General features: G+C 41.6%; 1 protein-coding gene across 2 annotated transcripts in view; it reads right to left on the bottom strand.

The window, feature by feature from the left end:
- akap6 (A kinase (PRKA) anchor protein 6) overlaps positions 1 to 25340 on the bottom strand; it is a 171329-nt gene that overhangs the window by 93398 nt on the left and 52591 nt on the right. For both annotated transcript variants that reach the window (XM_069717070.1, XM_069717071.1), the window contains exons 12-13: positions 20302 to 20398; positions 18842 to 19044 (exon numbers count right to left, since the gene is read on the bottom strand). In XM_069717070.1, the coding sequence (XP_069573171.1) occupies positions 18842 to 19044; positions 20302 to 20398 (300 nt within the window). The remainder of the gene's footprint in view (positions 1 to 18841; positions 19045 to 20301; positions 20399 to 25340) is intronic.

The raw sequence follows: 25340 nt of genomic DNA, 5'->3' as shown, positions 1-25340 counted from the left end.
GGGCCCGCTGACTTTATTTTCTGCTGGCCGAAGCAGAAAGACGCCGCTCATTTTTTATTTTTTTGATGTTTGATTAATTATTTTGGTGCCAATCCATTTCAGCTTCCCTCCATATTTAATTAAAATATCATTTTAAAACATAATTAAGTTTTTAATCCGACTGCGAGTGAGTCTACAGCAAAGCAAAGAGGAGTCCTCTCTCTCACTCTATCGGCAAATTGGAAGCTGCCTGTGGGTTTCCCACACACACACACACACACACACACACACACACACACACACACACACACACACACACACACACACACACACACACACACACACACACACACACACACACACACACAAACAGGTAAGGTCAGCAGTGTTACTTATAGTTGGTAAAAGGTAGAAATGTTGGGAATTCTCCTTATATGAACATATTCAGTCTGACCTACGTTGTGTGTGTGTGTGTGTGCGTGCGTGCGTGCGTGCGTGCGTGTGCAAACACCCAGCATGCGGCCCGGCGGCTGCTGATGGCCGAGCTAATTATGCATGAAATCAAATATGATTTAAAAACAACTTCACAAGAAACCCAGCTACAACGCCATCTCTCTCTCTCTCTCTCTCTCTCTCTCTCACACACACACACACACACACAAGCTCAGCAGGAGAGAGAAGCAGATGACGATGATGAGTGTGTGTTGGAGGAGTATGGGAAACTGTAAGAACAAAAGCGGCGCTTCATGGATGAGGTTTTTCTATTTGGATCTTTCTTCATTTTTTTTTAAGGACGATTCTGCTGCATTTCTGCCTGATGTGTTTTCTATAATGTGTCTTTTGTGTTTCTGTGGGTCGGGCTAACTTTGCACTCTCCACCTCTGTTGTAGAGATTAAGGGAAACGAGGAGTCACACAAAACAGCGTATTTCGGGGTAACTTGATCACCATATAAAACATGATGGATTGTTAAAGATCAAATATGACATGGATATCATCACATCCTAAGTACCAAAAAAACATCTCAATATAGTTCTTAGCTTCTCTGTGGAGCTCTACCAACAACAGGCTGCTTTGTGTCTTCAATGTGCAATCAGATCATTGACCCTCTCCTCTGATTGGCTAACTCTTTTCTGACTGAAACACGCCCAGGCCAACCACAGGTGTTCTTCAGTCTTGTGGTTTGCTTGCTCCGCTACAGAATGACCACTCTGTGTTTTCTTTCACATAAAAGGTTGAACAGCAGGCCATACTGACAGTGGACATATAGGACACATACAGTATGTGCACTCTGCTGACTGATGTCCCAGGTTCTTGAAGTACACCTGTCATACACTGCAACAAGGTGAGAAGCTAAAATCCCCGGAGGTCAGTAAAAAGATTTTCAGGGGGTCTGAAGAAGCTCTTCATAGATACAAATAATATAATTTGCGGAGGAAAACAAGATTTTTCAAAGCTAACTGCTGCGGTCATATCAAGTATGGCACTTCTGATTTCTGTGAAGAAAAAAAATTAAAATTACCTCACGCCTGGCTGAGTTCAGAATATTAAAAATGCAGCGGGCTCCTCCAGAATCAAATTACCTTGAACCGATTCAAAGGCTTCCCATATCCATCACTACACACTGTGTGGTCTCCAAAACAAGCAAATTAGATGTGGCGTTTATTTACGTGGTGGGTGGTGGAGGGGAATTGAGATTTTGGGGGGTAAATTATGGGTAATTAAGGTCCATTCTGTGGAATTGTCAGCTATTAGGTGTAATTTGACGGCGAGCGTCTGGGACTGAAATTAATGTGACATAACAGAGAGAGGAGCACAGGTATATGGTCCACCTGTTTATTTATTCTACTTCTCTCTCCAGATTCACCTCCTTTTACGCCTCCACTTCCTCTTCTTCCTCCTCCTCCTTCCTGGGCTTTCCGCTATGTTCAAGGACACCATTCCAGTTATTTTCAATATAAAATATGGAACATAAATCAAAACGTGCACGTGATACGGCGGCAAAAAACTACTACGACCACTGACTGATACAGAATGAGAGGGTGGAGAGAAACGGAGGAGGAGAGTATGTGGTGGAGGTATGTAAGAGGGAAAGTACGGAGACAGAAGGGGCAGAAAAGATGGAAGAGAGGAAAAGTATATGATAAAAATATGGAGAGAAGATGAACATTGAATGAGCCTCCATCCTATTAGGTAACTCGTCTATTATTGATCAGTAAAAGTCTCATTTTGATTAAGAAAGAAGGAAAGAAAGAAAGAAAGAAAGAAAGAAAGAAAGAAAGAAAGAAAGAAAGAAAGAAAGAAAGAAACAAACAAACAAACAAAGATCTTTGGTCTTTCTGAAATGATATGCTTTACAGCTGTTGACATCTGCCACCATTGCCCCCATGGGGTCCTCTTAACTGGATTATCATGGTTGCCACAGTGACAACCCCACACCCCATCTCCAGGGAGAATTAAAAAAAATATATATTAAAAATATTAAAAATTCCCAAATTAGCAGGGGAGACAGTCAAGCTGCTCCTCAGCTGGGAGCAGATTTGGCTCTTTTTACGACCTCATTAGCCGGGACGGCAAAAAACAGTTTGACCGACTGTAGTAACGACGCTTGAGAGGCCGCGCGTTACCAAGACGACCAGCGTAAATCAACAGCGTCCCCATGATCCCAATAAAAAAGGGTGTGGTCTCGGGGGAGGGATGAATTTTTATCGGACAATTCCAAATCAATTTAGGTAAATCTCTTAATATTAAAACAACACGTTTCCAAAAGCTGAGATCGGCTGTGAGGATGAATTATAGGCGAAAAGGGGATCGATCCAGATGTCCTGTTCTGCAGATCAGGATGGTTGAACATCTCAGAGGAAGGTTTCCAACATCTTTATCAAGATCTGAGAGCAAAGGGAAGCCTGACCCAGCGGTCGTCTGCTGTTCCTAATAAAGTGCTCGGTGAGTGCCGCATATCTTTTTACATTCCTACTAGCTTTTTGCACAAGTTTGTTTTGCTGCTATTGTTTAGCTGCATGTCCATATATTTGTGTCTATTTGTCTGTGTACAAACGAGGCGTCACTTCACCGTGAAGAAAGTCACAAAGAGTTTCGAGGGTGCTCCAGATAGCCTTCACGGAAAGAAGTAAGACAGGATGAAAGGTAAGGATGTTGATAACGGAGACACACACACCTACCCGCCCGCCCGTCCACCCACGCACACACACACACACACACACACACACATACACACACACACACACACACACACATATAGACACATACAGACACAGACATACATACTTTCAGGCAGCTCCTTGAATAGTTCTTCAAGGAGCTGCACTCACAAAAAAACTTCCCATTGAAGTAATGTTGTGAGGAAAAAGAGAGCCTTGGAGAAAGCTCAGTGAATTCCCCTCCTACACACACATGACGAAGCCTAATTCTGCCATTGAACAAAGGAGTTTCTGACAGATCGCCTTGTTTGAAGAAGTTCTTCGGACATGTCATGTATGTGTCAACAAGCCTTGGTCAGTCTGATTCTGGAGCAGGGAGCCATGATGTTACCTGGACGGGCCGAGTGTTTCACTTCTGTCTCCGTCAGGGAGAATTGGCCTGTCAGATGGCAGCAAAGTCGACCAAGGGCACTATTTGATATTTAATATTTAATACGCTCACCTAATCATGCTCAGACTTGGTGTGTGTGTGTGTGTGTGTGTGTGTGTGTGTGTGTGTGTGTGTGTGTGTGTGTGTGTGTGTGTGTGTGTGTGTGTGTGTGTGTGTGTGTGTGTGTGTGTGTGTGTGTGTGTGTGTGTGTGTGTGTGTGTGTGTGTGTGTGAGAGAGAGAGAGAGAAAGAAAGAGTGTGTAGGTACGACTGAGTGCGCGTCTTTTCCATGTCAATCAGTGTTTTTGGTTTGTCTGCAGGTCATTTTAATGATTTTACACACAAGTGATTTATCATAATATTTCCAAGACAATCTTCTATTATTCTTCACTTTCATCTCTCGGGCTTTCGCGTTCTCTCGCTCTCTCTCTCTCTCACACACACTCACACGCACGCACACACTTTCAGTTTCTCTCTCTCTCTCTCTCTCTCTCTCTCCATCTCTCTCTCTCTCTCTGCGGTAGCATCATCCAACTCCTTGGTCAAAGCGGAATAATTGTCAATGAATATTTAACAAGGTTTCAGATGGTGGGATAGACATCATTCTCTCCCTCTTTCTCTTTCTCTCTCTCTCACACACTCACATTCTCACACACACACACACACACACACACACACACACACACACACACACACACACACACACACACACACACACACACACACACACACACACACACACACACACACGCGGTTCTCTGTGATCCAGGCAGAGGTTAGTGATACGGCGTGGTCAGTGGTGCGTACAGCAGCCAGTGGATTAGCGGAGGGGAGATGATGAAGTGCAGAATAAATACTAAATAAACACCCTCTGCTTTCGCTCCACATACAGTAACGCGGCTCGCCGCCGGCAGCCATTTCTCAGCGGCCATTTTGTGTCCCTCTCGACCCTCCTCCTTCCTCCTCCCCCGCCCCCCTTCACCAACTGGACTCGTTTTATTAGAGGAGGTCATGAAATTGTAATTAACCACCGCCGGCGTTTGTAATTTTTTAGTCCAGCGTGGATCTGCCTGAGCGTGAAGGGTCCTGAAATATTCAGCATCTGCCTAGTCTGAAGAGTCCGGTTGCAGGTTTAACCGCCATGTCAACAGCACCGATAGTGCCCTTTGAGCAAGAGGCCAAGGAAACACAGAAAACAGCGGCATCCAAAAAACAAATCCAGAAACATAACAGCAAGATGTAAGTTTCAATAATAAATGTAGACAAACAGACCACACAAACTACAAACCTCTGTCTTATTATCACCTCATCGAGTTGTTAATTATTGTGTGAGAATACTGTTTCCGATTTACACATTAAAATGAACTGTAATCCATGACATCCATCAATGCTCTTTTAAAACCGCATTAATTGATTAATCTCCATTTGGGGGCAGCAGAAACAAGTTGCTTTGATAATATAACATTTGATAACCTTTTTTTTTTCTTAGATATAAACAAGGAGCAACACAATCATCTAACTGTTTAAGTACAAGTCTGGCATTTACTCTTCTTTTAGCTCTGTTTTTGATAAATATCCCACTTTTAAAAGCCCACAAAAACACGTCAGCTTCATATTTTTCATGTCAAGCAAATATTTTAGCCATTTAAACATCTTTAGACTATAGTTTCAATCCAAAAAAGGGACATTGTTAAATTTTGTACTCCTTAGTTTTTGTTGTAAATTTTCAATTTGGATTTGAATTGATTTCAATTTTGACATATTTTGCCGGTAAATACCCACCTACGTACTTGAAAATAAATCCAATTGTAAATGCAGCTTGTTGTATTGTTGCATTTTTTTTTTTTTTTTTTTTTTTGCATTTCTTAATTTAAAGTAAAACCAGACAAACAAACGTTGTTGTTGTTGGGTTTTTTTGTAAATAAGAACAAAACGTACAGATCCCAACTATTAGATCCACGTCACTGCATCCACCTCAATCATTGGTCAAACTTTAATACGTACAGGGCTTCATTTCCAAACACCTTCCCTGAATGTTCTCCCTCCTCTCTCTCTGTAATCAGCAGCCCTTACAGCCAATCTGCTGGCCATAAAACTGTCTGCAGCTCGATGATGTACGACGCACAGAATTACCTTATCTGCCTCTGATTTACTGTGCCTCACAGGTAGAGAGACAAAAACAGCCCCCGCGCCTCCGTCACATCCATCTATCCATCCCTCCGTCCCCCTCCTCCACTCCTCAACCTTGCTTTTATCACTCTTCTATCAAATCCTCCTGCCTTCCTCTCATCTTTTGTTCTCATATCTTGTTTTTTATCTGTCCCTCCATTCCTCCGTCACTCCTCCTCTCTCCTTCTGTTCCACTATTAAACTTTATTCCATCCATCTCTTCTCTCTCTCCTGCTCCGTCTGTTTTTTTCCTCCGCTCTCTTCCTTTTCATCTATCGTTCTCTAATCCGTGTTGTTTTATCTTAGCTTCATTCTTCTAATGCCTAAACCTGCATCTATCCTTCTTCTCTTCCTCCGGTTTATGCTGTTAAACTTGACAGTATTTCTTTTCTTTTTTTTTTCCTCTCAGCTTTTCCATCATTTTAATTTCTCTAACTCTTCACCTTCATCACTCTATCCTCTTATCATCCCTCTATCCCTCATCTTTCTAGTTTCTAGTCTTCCTCACTCCTTCCCTTCTTCCTCTCCTCTTTCACTCTCTCATCCCACACCATTTTTGTCCTGCTTTCATTCAATCACCTGAGTATTTCTTTCCTTTTATAACTTCCATCTCTTTCCTTTTCACCGTCTTCATCTCACCTACGTGTTAGTCTTTCTCCCCTCAGCTCTGTGCTCTCGTTTTTCTCCCTTCATTTGTTCCTGTCATGTTAATGCTTATCTCCCTGTTTGTCCTCCACACATCCTCCTCGCATCCGTCCCCACCATTCATCCCGTTTTTCATTTTTCATCTCTTCTTCCCCTCGACCAATCCGTTCCGTCTCCCCTCCTTCTGCTTTCTCATATTCCTCCATCACTTCTGTCCTCTCCCTCTGTCCATCTACTATTCTGTCCATCACTTTTCCTGTCTCTCTCCTCTCCTTCTTTTACACTCATCTTCTTCATGGTGAAAGTGGGGAAAAAGATCTGTGACTGTTAAACTCCTAAACCGACGAAAGAAGCGAAAGATAGAAGGAGAACGACAAGTACTTCTCAGGCAGCCGTTTTCCATGACTAACAGGAATAGCCTGTCACTAAAACAGTATTAAATGGTGTAAAACACACACGCACTCTCACACACACAGAAGCACACACAAACTCTGCATCAGACGCTCTGGCAGTAATTACAGCCTACAGTGGTCCTTGTTGTCTTTTATTTAAGAACAAGATGGAGCATCTTTGATCAGAAACTCAGAGAGAAAGAGGGCATTTGTGCGTGTGTGTGTGTGTGTGTGTGTGTGTGTGTGTGTGTGTGTGTGTGTGTGTGTGTGTGTGTGTGTGTGTGTGTGTGTGTGTGTGTGTGTGTGTGTGTGTGTGTGTGTGTGTGTGTGTGTGTGTGTTTGCACAGAGAGTATGTGTGCCTTGATGTATGAATACAAATGAGTGAAATGATATCAAAATATGGTTTTGATTGTGTGGCTTTGAGAGCAGAGATGGGGAGGGGGATGTAATTAAGTCACCAGGAGGACAGTCTGTGTGTACGTGTATATGTGTGTATATGTGTGTGTATGTGTGTGTGTGTGTATGTGTGTGTGTGTGTGTGTGTGTGTGTGTGTGTGTGTGTGTGTGTGTGTGTGTGTGTGTGTGTGTGTGTGTGTGTGTGTGTGTGTGTGTGTGTGTGTGTGTGTGTGTGTGTGTGTGTGTGTGTGAGAGAGAAGAGAGACCGTCTGTTCATGAGTGTTTGTGTTTTTATGTCTATTTTTCGTGTCCCTGCATAGATGCATTAATTTATATTCATGGTGTAAGTTCATACGCCCATGTGTGTGTGTGTGTGTGTGTGTGTGTGTGTGTGTGTGTGTGTGTGTGTGTGTGTGTGTGTGTGTGTGTGTGTGTGTGTGTGTGTGTGTGTGTGTGTGTGTGTGTGTGTGTGTGTGTGTGTGTGTGTGTGTGTGTGTGTGTGCGTGCGCGCGTATTTCTGGTTTTTCATCAGAGCTGAATTCCTTTGCCAACGTTCCTTAATGAAAAATAAATAGTGTCCACTGTTTCAGAACATCCTCTCAATCAGCTGGAAAATACCCAAAGCAGTGAGAGACGGGAGATTTTAGATGAAATCATCTTCCAACTTCAGCCACTAAGTAAAAAATATCATGTTGCTGCGCTCTTATTTTGAAATTAAATCCTGTCTGTCTCTCCTCTTATTCTCGACTTCCCTCATTTCTCTGTCAACAATCTCACATAAAATGTCACAGACCTTCTGACACACAGCCAGGTATATTCATGTTAGCTGATACTATTTCAGATACATCGGTGTCAGTAAATACGATATGTTGGCCCAATAAATAACAAAAATGTCAGCACTGAAACCGCTTAAGATCACTTTGAAATACTTTCTCCATCTATGTAATGTTTCTTCAACCAGAGAGTAGAAACTGCAAAATGTCTCGGTCACAGTTCTTTAATTGAACAAATATTAATTGTAAAAAAACAAAAACATCTTTCTTCATGTGTGAAACTACTTCCTTTCCCTTTGATTGTCTCACTCCTGGAAAACAAACATGCTGCTCACTAAATTCAGGTTTGAATTTATTGACTTGACCTTTCTCTGTCATAATTGGTTTACAGATCAATGAACAGTCTGAATGTAATGATTAGAGCTCTTTATTGTATCATTCATAATAAGATTGGTGTACGTTTTAATAGAACTATCATCTCTTGATAATTAAAATATTCCAATTTGTTGATGTAATGATTTCAACAATAATTGTATAATCTTAAAACTAAAGGTCCCATATGGTATAAATACTGATTTCAATTTATTTTTAGATTACAAAGCAGGCCTGTCTGCTGTCTATATCTATTTAAAGATGTGATTATTTTCAGATTGACCGTGAAAAAACAAATAAGAAGGGGTGACTTCAGCGAATGACACTATTATAACTAGTGGAAAAAAATTATTGATGTATGTATTTCATGAGAGAAGATGAATGGGAGTCTATGGAGTCAGATTCTTTTTGAAGCCAGCCCCTAGTGGCCCTCAGTGGTACTACACATTATGATACTTCCACATTGGCCTCACTTGTCAGACCCAGAACCTACATCCACTTTAATAAACAGTCTATGGTTTATACAAGCCATTTGGACTTAGGAGAGTTGTAAAAGTATGTTGAGGAAAAGTGTGAAATATGGGACCTTTTTTGCATCAATAATTAAGCTGCACACCCAGACACATTCATAACAAAACACACACTAAAAAAGTTTAAATTGATTTCTGCATTTCCCCGCTAAAGAAAGCTGGAGGAGGGGAAAAAAAGAAAACTAACTGTGTTTCTCCACCAGTCAGTCAAAGTGTCGAGCTGAAGGAAGCAAACTCATTTCTCCGCTCTCCAGGCGTCGGCTCGTTAACCGACTGCTCTGCCCGACGTCGCCACTGCTTTCCCTTCAACTTTCATCAAACTCAACTACTTCCTCTAATAATCACCAGCGCCGTATCCATGTTTAACAAGGTAATATGACACAAACCATCTGTAGCTTAAAAAAAAAAAAAAAGAAGAAAAACACTCACTTTACATATTCACTTTTGCTGTACCCGTAATTAAATATTTGAGAAATATCAGGAATGGAAAATTAAAAGAGAAAAAAGCCCGGCGCCACCACTATCAATTTATTCCCTCTCTCAGAGTGCATTAGAAACGTCAGATTGCCGTTGGCAAAGACACAGAAAGAGCTGGGTGTTTTTTTTAAACTCACTTTATAAATTACATTTTGGAGTGCTTTGGCATGCTAATACCTGCTGCCAGGAGAGCAGACAGCGTTAATTATTTCTTATTGGGATCGGCAGCGATTATTTGCATATTTCATTTAGCTGTTATAGATGTTGCAGGTGGGAAGGAGGAGAAGGGAGGAGGGCAGCGGGGTTGGAGACAGTTTTCACTTTGTGTCTCAACAATTTTAGAATGAAAAAAAAAAAAATTGATTCACTGACCGTATGAGTTGTGAAGAGCATTCATTTAGGCTGATTTCAGTCGTTTCCATGAGCCGCGGCAGATTATCGGTGATAATTAACGACATTAACTTTCTATATCACGCAGGCTCGGAAAAAAGGTCAGAAAACAGTTTTAAGAACTTCCCTGTGCTCAACTTTGTTTGGCTAAAGCATCAATTATAACATCATTTATACTCAATTGGCTTCATGAGTGGCTCAACAGCAGGATGGGAGCAGCAGAGTCAAACTTTTTAAGAGCGTAACCGGGAAACTGATTTGTCATTTAAACAAAACATATTGAAATTCAGTTCATTAGAAATACACACTCACTTCAGGAGGAATTACAAAAGTTGGAACAGACTAAGTGTCAGTAGCACAGTGTATTAAAAAAAAAAAAGTTAGTTTAACTCTGGTTGACTTATGGTGCATTCATGAGCGACCGGGAAAGTTCCCACCTCCAAGAGGGAAATGCACCTGGAGGCCTGTCGAAAGGTCAATATCCCACAAGAAAGGAGGGTTTCTGAGAGCTCTTAGAAATAGGTTCGACATCACTTGACTGACCAGCATTTGTGGTAAAACTTTTGTCCCTGTGTTGGTTTGGTTGTTTGTCACTTTTCTGTATTCTGACAGCAGCAATAGAGCAGATTTTCAGGCGAAGGGCTGCCTGTTTTTTTTAAACACCTCAACTTGGAAATGTGATGTTTCCAAAGAGGATTTTATTTTTTTCAATTCTCACTTGCCAGAACTCATGAATATTATCCAAAGTGTAATGTGAAGCTCAGCCATGTGGTCAAAACACCATGAAAGTGTTGCAGTCAAAACAGAACTTGACTAAAGACACTCACATTTATCTAAATTCTATTTATCTGTTGATGTATTTTTAAAAAAAATTGACATTTACAAGGAGAACGTTGCACTAGAACACCCTAATCTTTCACAAATATATTTTTTAATATTTGTCCTCTGCTACATGACTGACTACAAATATTCTGTAAAATATTAGAATATTTTTTTCCATGTAATATAAGGGCATTTTTTTTTCTTATAAGTAAAGACAGTTTATCAGTTCAATGTCACATATCATAAAACTTTCTGCATATGTTCCTGCTCCAAAAAACATTCATCTTTTCATTTATCTTAAATAGGAAACCAACAGCGATGTTGGTGTGAAACTTCCTGCTGATGTGAAACATAAAAACCCTCCAGCTACAAGCTCTGAGTTTTAAATGACCTGGAAATGCAGCTCTGCAGATCTTAAACCAGGGATTAACACCAACAGAGACTTTTTTTTTTTTTTAACACAAACTATCTTGATAGAGTGTCACTGCGTGGTTAAACTAACTCCCCAAAACTTCCCAACTTTAATCTTAATTTATGTAAAGTGCTGTGTGGTGGAGCTCCGGGAGCGGGACGAGCCGTCTGATTGGCTCTATCAGGTATCAGGCAGGAGTCCAACACTCGGTAATTTGATTTAAAAAGCTCGTAATAACCTGAGGTCAATATTTAAATCACTCAGAGGGGGAGAAGAGCCACTCTGCATGTTCAGGATGCTTCAATCTCCACGCTTAGAGTCAACCCTCCCGGATCTCTATCACCTCCATCCTCCCCGTGTTCTTTTTATTCTCCTTACCCGTCGTTACTGTATCCTACTCTCCTTCCCTTCCTCCCCAGTATCAATTTTCTCATTTTGGAAGTTATGTTACTTATTTTATCAGAGAAAAGGATCCATATATTGTGTGGCATGTAGAAGAAATTGTGGACAACATGGTTAAATTTAAATTATTTTATTTTCCAAAATAAAAAAGGAAGAAGTAACAAATTTATCTTTGTGGCGAAAAGACAAAATGACAAATATTCCTCTGCTTTATTTGACTGTAACTTTGGACTTGGGAAAAGTAGGGAGTGATAGTCCGCTTTTATTCTGTATTTTTATTCTGCAGTGTAGTACGGCTGGTGGGATGCAGACACCATTTGTGATTGTAGGAGGCACACCTGGTGTTTTCCCGCCTCCTCCTCAGCTTGTCTAAATATGGTCACTACTGGTTTAAAAAAAGAAAACAAGATGGCGACGGCAAAAATGCCCGACTGGAAGCTACAAAACTACCAATGCCTGACATCATGTGACTTCATCCAAATGCATTTTGCTGCCTTAACCACATGCATGACTGAGAAAGTGACCCCGAATGGCTTTAATGCAACGTAGCCTTACTTTTACTGAAAATATGGCTCTGAAGATATTGCTGTGTATTTGCCTATAGGAAGACATATCTAAAATAAATAAATAAGTGCATTCAAATGAAATTTGTTTAACATAGGTTGGGAAATTTTGGTTTTTTTAAGCACCATTAATTTAAAGTCCTACTCCTTATCCTGGTCTTTCTCCTCCACCCAGATTCTGACTCCTCACCTAACCCCACCTTTGCTCCATTCTTCTCTCTCTACCTCTCTCTCTCTACCTTTCTCTCTCTACTCTCTCTCTCTCTCTCTCTCTCTCTCTCTCTCTCTCTCTCTCTCTCTCTCTCTCTCGTCCCTTCCCCTCCCTTCTCTCAGTGCCTCTCCCCTCCACCCCTCCTCCTCTCCTCCCTTTCCTTCCCTTCTCTCCTCTCCTCCCCTCCTCCCTTACTCTCCTTCCCTCTCCTCCCCTCCCTCCCTCTGTCCTTCTCTGTGTGGTCTGTAGGGTGAAATAGAGGCCTGGGGCCAACAAGCTGTCTCCACCAGCTACACTGATAAGACTAACACACACACACACACACACACACACACACACACACACACACACACACACACACACACACACACACACACACACACACACACACACACACACAGAGTCACCATACAAGTGCCAACAGTCACAATGACAAATGTACAAGTACTTCATCTACACACACACACACACACACACACACACACACACAACACACACACACACACACACACACACACACACACACACACACACACATCCGTTAAACATTATTTAACTTGGCTCAGAGTGTGTGAAGTGCCACCTGGGAGGTCACTTATCACTTTATACCTGAACATTTCACACACACACACACACACACACACACACACACACACACACACACACACACACACACACACACACACACACACACACACACACACACTAAATGTGTCAAATTTCAAATTTTATCCTGAAACACAGAAAAATGCGATGGGTGTGTTTGTTGTACGTTCTTTGATGTGTGTTTGATTTGTGTGTGTGGGGTGGGGGGGTGGGGGGGTTCAGCTCTCTCTAATAGGATTTGTGTCCCCCGTGTCCAAAGGGACCAGCCCTTGGACACGGGGGCTGGTCTAATCTCAGCCCATCACTTTCCTTCCACTTCACCCTCCATGACACGCCCCAAACTCCTCCTTCCCCCCTCCATCCCCCCAGTTCCCAGGCAGAAATTGGTTTGTTCCAGACTACTTCCAGACTGCTTAAAAAAAAGACAATTTGTGTATAAAAAAGTATTTGTGGTTCACTTGAGTTTAACAGGGAAGGGTCTAGTTCTGATGCAGGAAAACAAACACAAAAAGTACAAGGGAAGTATAGGAAATTCTAGAGGAAATAAAAATGTTACAACTATTAAATTAAAAAAACATAAATTAAGCTTTTATTCTGACCCTCTGTGGTGGTTTTAAGCCTGGTTTTACAAGGTTTAGCTCATCTTTGTTCGCTTTAAATACTAGATTATTTATTGATTTATTTGTTACCCATTGCTTTTTTGGGGCCTCTATCATATAAAGAGATCATTTTTGCAATGGTCGTTTCGATTTTTATTTGTATTTCCTCGAACTGCCAAATTAAATATGTGTGGATTTCAACAAGCGAAGGTTTAAATGTTTCAAAGACCTCTGCACATGGCCAGGTATGTGATTCTGGTGGGGAAATAATAAATACTTAATTTTTTGTGTGCTTATGTTTGTTTTAAAGGTTGTGGAAACACCAAATGTTCATTTATTTCAAGTAAATGACTTATTTTTTCTTGAGAAATTTCATGTGATACTTTTGATTTATTGTGAGGTGATTTTTGCAACCTCTCCTCCATATACAGTAAATACATACTGTACTTTGTTCTTGTCAAATTTCACTCACATTTGAAATATACTGACTGTCTGAACATGATGACAGTCTCATAATGTTTGAGTGATGAAATGCCACAGAAAGATTCGGATTCAGCAGCTGTCACTGCAAACATCCATTCACCTTTTCTGTGCGCGCGTGTGTGTGTGTGTGTGTGTGTGTGTGTGTGTGTGTGTGTGTGTGTGTGTGTGTGTGTGTGTGTGTGTGTGTGTGTGTGTGTGTGTGTGTGTGTGTGTGTGTGTGTGTGTGTGTGTGTGTGTGTGTGTGTGCGCGTGTGTTACCAGACTCAGTCCAATCCCCTGTAATGTGACAGACAAATCCCACTAAGCTGTTAAATATTACACTGCTTTCACACTCATATTAAACACCTTTCTACCTCTCTCTCTTGCGCTCACGTTCGCTAACCCCGCCGAAGTGAGCCGAGCCCTCAACCTTCTCCTTCAATATGCAACAAAACACTCATCGCACCTGCACAACGAATCTTTAAAATGCAGCGACACACTGCCAAAGTCGCATAACACAATATTCTCACATGACACACATCTAAAACCCCTCTTATCCAGAGGTGTGTGTCTGCGTCTGTGTGTGTGTGTCTGCCTCTGTGTGTGTGTGTGTGTGTGTGTCCTAATCCCCGGTGTTGGCCGTCTTGTCAGAGCGTTATATTTGCTTGTATCAGTGTATCTTCTCCTCGCCGCCTAATCCCACCACCCTACCTCTGATATTTCCTGACATTTATATGAATCGCCCCTCTCCAGATGAACGGACGGACGGGAAGAGAGAGGAGGGAGGGATGGGGGGAGAGTGGTATGATGGGGGGAGAGCGGTATGATGAAGGGAGAGATGTTTGATGAATGAATAAAGGGGAGGTGGGGGTGAGGGGGGGCAGGGAAAAGACAGAAGATGAAAGAAGGAAGATTGTGTGAATGTAAAGGTCTACGGGGATTTAAAGTGAAGGGGAAGTGTAGAAGAGGTGGATACTAGGATTGAAGGATGGATGGATGTACAGAGGAAGTGAGGGAAAAAAATAAGATAAGATAGAAAAGGATGGAAGTAGAAACAAGAGGATGGGAGGGAGGCATGCATGGATGGATGGATGGATGGATGGATGGATGGATGGATGGATGGATGGATGGATGGATGGATGGATGGATGGATGGATGGATGGATGGATGGATGGATGGATGGATGGATGGATGGATGGATGGATGGATGGATGGATGGATGGAGGGGTGGAGGGGTGGAGGGGTGGAGGGACAGATGGATGGACGGACAGACAGATTTCAAGGATGCAAAGTAAAGACAATGAAAGTCAAAACCAGGATGGGTTAAAATGACAGAAAAGCCCTGTCAGCAACATATGTTAACACGAATAACAACAAGCTCTTATGGGCACCAGGAGACACACACTTACAGTATTACTCTTTGGAGGCTTGTTAAGGCCCAGTCTAATTTAATGACCTCACACCACACCTGTTGTTGTTACAGTGAACATATCAGCTGTGAATTAACAGCAGGGGAGCGATGAAGGACAGTTTGAACACTTTGAACACAAAAGTCTAAACTTGACAAAAAAACATCAAGTCAAGGTCTCAAAGTTTTTCCAAAGCTGAAAAGGACTGCAGGATGAAGCTAAAGCCAGTAACAGAAAAAGAGCAAAGAGACATTAGTTCAAAAATCTAGGGTTTTTTGGAGTTGTTAAAAATGTCCACAAGTTCACCTTCAAATTCTTTGTCCATCTTTTAATAATGCAAATTTACACCCTCAAAACTTGCCACACTTTTTTCTATTTTGAGTTGTCTGCTCATGAATGTATCTCCTGAATTAGACAAGTGTTGTATAAAGTTAAGTAACATTATTAGTGCTGTCATTATTAACCGCAGATTAATTGCATTCAGATAAATGTGTCCAATTACGTTATATATTCTGCAGCAGCGGAGGCAGCGGCCGCCTGAAGAGATGCAGTCTCATTCAGTTAAATTGCGTGCGAACCATCTCAGAGCTGGGTGTGAAATATGTCATTTGCCTCTGCTCTTAATTGCACTAAAAAATGAAGATTAAGAGGATGAATTATTGATACAAGTTGGTATTTAATCTTTTGTAATGAATAGTGGATCTGCTGCTTATAAATATTGCACGAGGCCTCATAATTTGATAAATTTATTCCAATTTGCCCTTTATTTTGCCCTTTAGTCAAGGTTACGTTCATTTAAACACATATGGACACGCACAGACGAAAACACACATGTATGACGACGCTAACAGACACTGACACACATGCACTATGGCGGTGAAAATACACACAACAAATGAACTGCAGCGCATTTTCCTACCCTCTTCCCTTGGTCATTCGTTTCCCACCAAGGTCCACAAACACAGATACACGCACATAAATACGGTGCCCTTGGTTGACCTTGACGTCTGCCCTGCCCTGCCCTGCCCATCCCCCTCTCCCCCTGTCCCCTCTGCCCAACACACACCTCCTCTGTGGCAGTAATTAGGCCATGCATCTGATTGTCATTAAAGAGAACCAGTAGATAATGAACACACAGTGAAGCCACGTTGGGGGATATTTTACTGCACAAATTATTACTTATGTCCTTCGCAACACCATCAATCTGTCCAGTGGATCTAAATGATGCGTCATGCTCGAGTTGAACGGCGGTGAAATGTTACAAAATGTTCACAATGTCAGAACCTGCGAGCAAAGACACTGAATCCCTCCGCTCTCACCTTGTTGTGCCTCTACAACGGTGTAATTTCCCATTTGGGGATCAATAAAGTAATCTGTCTGTCTGTTAATCTTAAACTGCAGTTTAAAGCTAAAAATGTGAGCACATAAACCATAATATATACTGGCTGCATAGTGAGATGCATTAGATTGTAACTTGTAAACATTACTGCAGACTTCGACAAGAACAGCAAGAGTATTTTTTGATGGTTAGTATTAGAAAAACTGTCTCTAATGATTTGGGACTTTGAATAAACCTGCAGAGCTGAAGTCTCGTCTCTCCCCTCCCGCCAGTAAGAGGAAATACAAAAACATTGTCGACTTCTACTTGCATCGCAAGCTTCCTGTAGTCTACTATGTCGCTACTGTTGCAGCTTTAAAACAGTGAGTGCATCTTTCTCAGCGTCACAACCTCTAAAAATGACTTATTTCAATATCAGAATACCATCCATTGAGTCACGATATACTTATTTTATCCCTATTCAAGTTAGCATTGGGCTAAACTGACAGTTAGCCAATCTAGTCAGAGGAAATGCTTGGTTTCAATTTTAGGCCTCTCCCGTCCTGAAAAACCTAAAAACACATCTGATTACAAAACTGGAAGCGTGTTTGGTTCCTGCAGATAGACGATCTTGCAGGTTTTGTACATGCATTTGTACGTGCATTAGTTTGGGTTCATTGTTCACCTGTTCACAACATCAGCTGAATAATTTAAAATATCACAGAAGTACATGAAACACGTGATGTTGATTGTGTGTGTGTGTGTGTGTGTGTGTGTGTGTGTGTGTGTGTGTGTGTGTGTGTGTGTGTGTGTGTGTGTGTGTGTGTGTGTGTGTGTGTGTGTGTGTGTGTGTGTGTGTGTGTGTGTGTGTGTGTGTGTGTGTGTGTGTGTGTGTGTGTGTGTGTGTGTGTGTGTGTGTGTGTGTGTGTGAGAGATTGTGTGTGTTCTGTGAAGCAGCGAGCAGTAATAATTCAGCAGGTTCACACCTCAGCTTGTTGTTTGGAGGTTTTACGGATCAAAGCTTTAAGTGCAGAGGGAGATTCACACAGATAATGAATGGACTGTTAATGTGCTGCGGCCAAGAAGCTAATGGACACGGACACACACAAATGCACACACACAGGTAAAAAACACAGGTATACACACACATAGAAAAATAAACTTTCACTATAGGATGTGCACAAACACGCGTAGACACAAAGGTGGTAGCTGGCTAATGGCTGTCACTGTTGACTGATCACAGTGATCAGGCTGCTGCAGCTCTAATTGCAACTAAACAATCTGAAAACAACCAGAGTCAGGTCTGCTGGAGGAGGAAGAGGAAGAGGAGGAGGAGGGGGAGAAGAAACGGAAGGTGAGAACAAGTAACAGGGAAGAGGAAGAGGAAGAGGGAAAAGAAAAGAATGTGAAAATGATGAAATGAGATGGAGGAAAAGATGGAAAAGAATCGTGGGAGGGAAAGGAGAAACGAAAGGAAGACTGGATGGGAAGGAAGGAAGGAAGGAAGGAAGGAAGGAAGGAAGGAAGGAAGGAAGGAAGGAAGGAAGGAAGGAAGGAAGGAAGAATGCAAGAACAGCAAGGATGAATAAGAAAGTCATTTAAGGAAAAATGGAGGAAAATGTGAGTACAACTATGGCTAGAAAATGGGAAAGAAAGTGTGAAAGTACGAGTACAGGAGGAAAGTAAGGATGGAAGGAAAGAAATAAAAGAGCAAAGGAGAGAAAAACTTAGAGGTGAAGAAAGACAATTCAGCTTGCATCTACATTAAACTCTCATCTGATCCGGATCGGGTCTCGTTCTGCCGCTTTCATGTCTTAAATATACAGTATGTCAGATATCTGAGGAGATTCAAGCAGACTCTATCAGCTCTGATCTTGTGGACAAAAATTATGTTGTTTTTTTTTAAGCCAGAAGATGTGAAGGTGTGAACTGTAAGGTGGAGGGAAAAACTGGGTCTAAATCACCTCACTTATTATCAAATATCGATTTTGTTGTCTTTTAGATTTTTGTTTCTGTTTTTTAATCAACCGAATCCTGCCAATTAACCAGCAGCCAATGATAAGTGAGAAACCAGGATTAGCATCCTAATTGGCAGCCAATACAAACGCTACAAAGAAAATTACAAAGCATGATGGGTAAGTATGTGTAAGTGTGTGTGAGCTTTTGTATGTGTGACAGAAAGATAGAGGGATAATAGGGATCAACTGGAGAGGAAATGGAGGCATATGAGCTAGAGAATCAAAAACAAACCCAAAACAGATGAGCAGAGACGCAGAAAGCTTCGAAGCTAAACAGAAAATTAAAAAACAACTAGTTTTTTTTACCTTGAGGCACTCTGCTGGGCACGGAGGCTGCCGATTGGCCGACGGGTCCCTGAGGCCCGTGAAGAGCTCCTGCGATTGGCTGGTGTAAAACAGGCGGGCCTGGATGCAGCGGAGGGCGCGGAGCATCCAGCCATGTTGGCGCCGGATCTGCCTCTGGAGCTGATCCCATTGGCTGGAAACCATATGGAGGATATCCTTCAGACCTGCAGGGCGAGAAACACGGGGACAAAACAGAAAGAATGAGAGAGAAGACGGGACAACAGAGAAACAGAGGGAGGAAAATAATGATAAAACCAGAGGAGGGAGATTTATAACTGTCAAGTTAAAAAAAAAAAAAAAATGAGATAATGCAGCCATAGTTATGTTTAAGTGTCCCTAATTTTAGACGACCATTTTTAACGGCACCAATCCATTTAAAAAAAAAAAAAAGCTGTATAAAACAGGACACACATTTTAAGGGAACATTGCTGCATTTTGGTTTTAATTTACCCTTTTTTTTTTTACTTTAATGTGGCTACAAGTGTTTTGTAGAGCTGTGGGAGGTCAGCACCAATTGTCATGATGTATGCTGTTTGCAGGCTGTTTTGTGCAACTCCTCCTTGTCCTGAATCTTTAATGAACAGAGGTGGAATGTCCAAAGCTACCCATAGAGACACATTAATGGGAAAAACAGCAGGTCAAAATAAACCAGAATTATCCTTTAAATGCTTTGGTTATGTCTTAAAACATTCTACAAACTGTGGGTCGTTAACGAAATAAGTAATAACCTCCCCCAATTTTTTTTTTTTTTCATATTCATGTATGAAATAAATGAAAATGATCTGATTCATGAATGGCACACAAAGTAACTCATCAGAAGCCGCCTCTGGTACGTCTCCATGTGCAAAACTGCATGATCCAAGAAAAATGATGCTCTGCCCTTAACCTGTAACCCAGGTGCTGCTCCATCATATTACTACATCAACAGAACCTGAACCACTTTATCTATCTATAATGTTATCAGTTGGTTCAAGTGATAATTGTACTTATTTGATTATTGTCAAGTTCTCAAATCCCAGCTGTATCATTTGAATACAGCACTAACACGCTCTCTTTTCTGCAAAGATTTGTAAAAATATAAAACCATATTGAGTGTTTCTTTCCCTGCCAGCCTTTTCCATCTCTCCTTCTTTGTCTTTATCTCTCCGTGTCTCTCTTTTGGCTACATTCATATTACCTCTCCACTCTGAAGGTCACTCTGTTAATCCAAATATTAATAATGAATGGAACAGGGTTGGGGCTCGATTATGGCCACCAGTGTGTGTTTCAGTGTGTATCCAGTCATCGTGTGTGTGTGTGTGTGTGTGTGTGTGTGTGTGTGTGTGTGTGTGTGTGTGTGTGTGTGTGTGTGTGTGTGTGTGTGTGTGTGTGTGTGTGTGTGTAGGGGATATGAAAGAATATGAATGCGTGTATGAATATACCTGATTGGTGGGCGGTGATGATGGCGATCAGCGCTCTGCCTTCCTCCATTACGCTCTCCTTCAGAGTGCCGTGACTGTCCACGTTCAGCTTGAAACTCTAAAACACACACAGAAACGCATAAAGACCGTCTGTTTCCAGATATGTCTACCTTAATGGATAAGTTCTGCTTATTATTAGTGGGTCAGGAAACATGAAGTCAAACAAGCAGATGAGATGAAAACAAACGAAACAGAGAGACAAACTTATTTGGAAGAAACAAACACAGTCAAACTGTTATCCTAGTTTAGAGTGAAACATCCTGCTTCAACATTCACCTACTATACTTAATGTTGTTGTGGATGATGAGTAACATTTGAGGTGTGCTCGCTTTCAATTTGATCAAAGTGATTTACATAATCTGAATAAACTGTCTAGTCGTCGGAGGGCTTGTTTTTCTCCACATTACACAGATCTCAGTTATTACCATGGTAAGTACAACATTATTACCATGAACAGAAATTATGAAGAAAAAAAATAGTGTAATAAAATGAAATAATATTTTCAGAAGCTTAAGAACGAGTTTTTATTCAGGTTCTGATTTGATTGGTTGTGAAAGCAGTTCTCTCTCTGTACTTCGATTTATTGATGGAGCGAAAGAAGGATAACAAAGAAACATAATTGTAGTAATGTAAGCAGGAAAGACAAAGAAAAGCGGCGATGAAATGAAAATAGAAAAGGGGGGGAATAGATATAATATGGACGGAGGATAAATGGATGGATAGATGGATGAATGGATGGATGGATAGATGGATGGATGAATAGATGGATGGATGGATAGATAGATGGATGGATGGATAGATGGATGGATGGATGGATGGATGGATAGATGGATGGAGGGAGGCACTGAGCAGCCTGAGGCGATGTTGGAAAACACTCCAGTCAGGTCTCTGAGCACCATTACAGCCTTTTTTGATCTGATCCACACCGTGTGTGTGTGTGTGTGTGTGTGTGTGTGTGTGTGTGTGTGTGTGTGTGTGTGTGTGTGTGTGTGTGTGTGTGTGTGTGTGTGTGTGTGTGTGTGTGTGTGTGTGTGTGTGTGTGTGTGTGTGTGTGTGTGTGTGTGTGCATGAGTGCGTTCGTGCGTGCGTGTGCGTGTGCACTTGTATTACTCATATTGTCGGGACATGAATCTGTTTGCACAGTCACATTGTGGGCACCTACAAAGTCCCCATACAGTAAATGATTGGATTTTAGTAAGAAGACTTACAGTTAAGGCTCAGGTAAGGTTGGATGTAGGTTAAAGTTATGGTGAGGGTGAATCTACAAGAAATGAATGGAAGTCATTCAATGTCCTCTTAAGGGATGGAAACACAGCTGCGTGTGTGTATGAGTGTAGGTGTGTGTGTGTGTGTGTGTGTGTGTGTGTGTGTGTGTGTGTGTGTGTGTGTGTGTGTGTGTGTGTGTGTGTGTGTGTGTGTGTGTGTGTGTGTGCATGTATTAGTAATGCAGTCTGATTAGTCGAATCTCCACAGACATTCACATGCTGCAGATACAATGCAAAAATTAAAGCTTCCTTTTTAATCACGACACAGAGACACAATAGGGTGAAGTGCGTGTTAAATAAAAACATGTCTGAACTGAAAAAGTCATGAGATCGATGCGTTAAAGGCACTTCTGCAGGTAATTGAGGCAAAGATAAGTGACCAAAGTAGGATGCAATCAGGACAAAAGACAACCGGGGACAGAGATCTCACCTGTCTGTCTCATTAAAGGTGTTTTATTTTTCATACTTTATATATCAACTTAATATACACTGCCAGAAAAACAGAGGGAAAATGTTCTTGATGCTAAAGTTTTCTTTGTTCACTGACATCACTGCACAGTCACGTGAAAATAGAAATAGGATCTGATTTTAAAGCCATTTTAAAGAAAAAATTGGTATTTGTTTAAATGCCTGAACACAAATGAAAACATTTATACAAATTTAACGTCTTTCAGAAAAGAGAAACACTGTGACTTCACTGAAACCACAAAACTTTGGAGGTTGACAGCAAAAGACACTGGGAACTAAATGCAGATTTTAAAAATGTACTTTGCGTAGGCTAACTCCTAACCCGCTGAGCTGCTCTGACTCTGATGTTATTTTTCTAATTTTTAAAAAAGGCACCTCTACACCATGCAGCCCTGCTCCTCCGCCTCAGACAGGCCTCCGTCTGCAGTGAGGGATAGACGGACGACGACATCAGTCAACGCATGACAAGGTCAGACCTCCACACCACCAATATTTATGGGGCGGGATATACACAGTGGAGACGGATGGGACGAGGTGTTTTAACCCCCCACGGCTAGTGAGAACGAGGTGGAGTAACTGACTGCAACTAATCATTACTTTTGGGTAATTTTTAATTTGGTTTATAATGCTACAATATATATCATAATGATTAACAACAATATAGAAAAGAGAAAAAAGCAGAAAAATCTTCCCACTTAATTGGTTGTGAAAAATCGTTGTTGCTTAATTTTCTGTCAACTAATAATTAAACTGAGTAATTTCAGGAGTTTCACGAAGTTCATAAAAAAAGAATCATGTGACGCCTCAATAACTTTACTGATTGATCCAGAGATCTTTAAAATTCAAATGTAAAATGAAAATGTTCTTGAAAAGCTGTAACTATGTGGATGTGCATGTCAGAAGGTCACATGATCCTGCAGGAAATTGAACCCTCAACCTGGCAGGTGTTAGTGCTTTGCTCTGCACCTCCATCTGCTCTGGACTAGTTCTTCCCCTCAAATAAAAACTCCTCGCTGAAGAAAATGTGAAAAGATAGTGGTGACACTGTCCTGTATACATATTACATTTCACAGATAAACAATAAAATATCACTTTGCACACCAAACCATCAACTATATCTCTTCACTGCGCTCCCAAAAACACATTCATATATCAACATTATCCAAATAAAACATGACTGTCTGCATTCTGCAATCATTACTGCCTCGCAAACGTCGTAAATTACTTCAAATCTCACGGCTGATTGAGTAATTTTACAGACTCCGCGGCCACTCTGCCCCACTTAATTTCCAGATAAGCTGGTGAAATACCTCACAGCTAATAAACATAAAATACATCTATCAGCGCTGCAGAAAACACAGCGTGACTGTCTGCGTCTCCGGGATAGGGCCGGGCTGATGTTGGGAATGAATTAGGTTGTGCAGATTAGCCGGGCTATCAGAGAGCGATCGTATTTCAGTGCCTTATTCCACGAACGATTCGGCTCAGTTTCCTCCGTTTAATGTATGGAGAGCATAGAATCGATAAGAGTAGAACAGCCAACCATCAATCACGCGATGATAAGGCATGCAGAGCAGCTCTGCTTTTATGTGCGTCAGACAGCAGGCGGTAATAAGAGACTGTGTATGTATTTATGTCTCTGTGTGTGTGTGAGAGAGAGGGAAAGAGAGAGAACGGGAGAAAGTGTGAGGAAAATAGACAGTCTGTGTGTGTGTGTGTGTGTGTGTGTGTGTGTGTGTGTGTGTGTGTGTGTGTGTGTGTGTGTGTGTGTGTGTGTGTGTGTGCGTGCGTGCGTGCGTGCGTGCGTGCGTGCGTGCGTGCGTGTGCGTGTGCGTGTGCGCGACAGAGAGAAAACAACAAGGACAATGACGTTGTGCTCGGCAACAGAAAAGTTATAGACTACAAAAATAAAAGACCAGTTAGCTGTGACAAATTTCATGAGCTGACTCCTAAGAAGGTTTTTTTTTTCCCTCAGAAAGTGTTTGATGGGAGGGATGAAGTCTAGTGTTTAGCCCAGAGACTATATGAAATTGATGTAACCTCCATGTCTGAAACGTAATGCCAACGGAAAAGAGTCTTAACGTGCAATACCACCGAGGGCCACTAGGGGCTGGCTCCAAAAACACCTCTGGCTCGAATAGACTCCCATTCAAAAAGCATCAACTAATCTCACTATACAAATACACAGTCAACAATACAAAGTCAACAAATGTCACAAGTCATCACGGTGTCATTAGCTAAATTAGCAACAATGTTTTTACGACTTAGTCACTTGAACGCTAAGCGTACGGTGCACACAACTTCCCATGTTGTAACCACGAGCTCACGATTTCCAATTTCCTCCAAATCTCAACTCTGTGGCTCTAAAACAATTAACACGTTCAATAAATGCTTTTGTCAGTTGAAAGTAAATATAGGGTACTTTTTTTTTTTTTAATCATCTGATTGTAAAACAAATTTTGTTCGGGATTTTTTTTTTTTTGGTTCGGGAAAAAACACAACTTCAACGGGCAGATTTCTGGTGGCGCTGCCCGTGAGCTGCAACACAAGTCACCACCTGGACTTTAGTAACGAACCATCGCTGGTGTTCTTGTCGAGCGCCATCCTAGTTTAAAAAGTGAGCGTATAGCCGTTTAAAAAGTGAACGTATAGCGGGGTGGATTTCTCATCTGCTGCAACCACTGGGCTTAAAATTTATACCTCCTCGCTCTGATTAACATACACACACAGTGGGTTGAGAGGCGAGCTGCTTCAAAGCCTGGGTGATCAGATTACCTGTTAGCATTAGCATATTAGCCCGGAGCGCAGGGTAGGACGGCCTCAGAAGCCTACCTAATATCATTTAGCTTTTAGCACCGGCATATTAGGGAGGCGCTAAGAGGTGTGCAGCGCCGATACCGAGATGACATTGAGGTTTGACATTGAGATTGTGTTTTGCGCTGCGGTGATCAGAGGCGCGCATACACACACACACATATATACACACATATATATATACACACACACACACACACACACACACACACACACACACACACACACACGGCTCGGGTTGATGAGACATGATCTGATCAAAGAGTCTTTGTAATAATGATGATCAAATTGTCTCCATTCATACAGAGCCCACAGAAACTATAGTGGTATGACTGTATTCCCTGAGGTGTGTGTGTGTGTGTGTGTGTGTGTGTGTGTGTGTGTGTGTGTGTGTGTGTGTGTGTGTGTGTGTGTGTGTGTGTGTGTGTGTGTGTGTGTGTGTGTGTGTGTGTG

The sequence above is a fragment of the Brachyistius frenatus genome, unplaced genomic scaffold (assembly GCF_029030835.1).
Source record: "Brachyistius frenatus isolate BFR_SWC_R1_liver_20210118 unplaced genomic scaffold, ASM2903083v1 Contig_168, whole genome shotgun sequence".
Taxonomy (NCBI): domain Eukaryota; kingdom Metazoa; phylum Chordata; class Actinopteri; family Embiotocidae; genus Brachyistius; species Brachyistius frenatus.
Note: the sequence above shows the minus strand (reverse complement) of the source record. Positions and strands in the feature narration are given on the sequence as shown.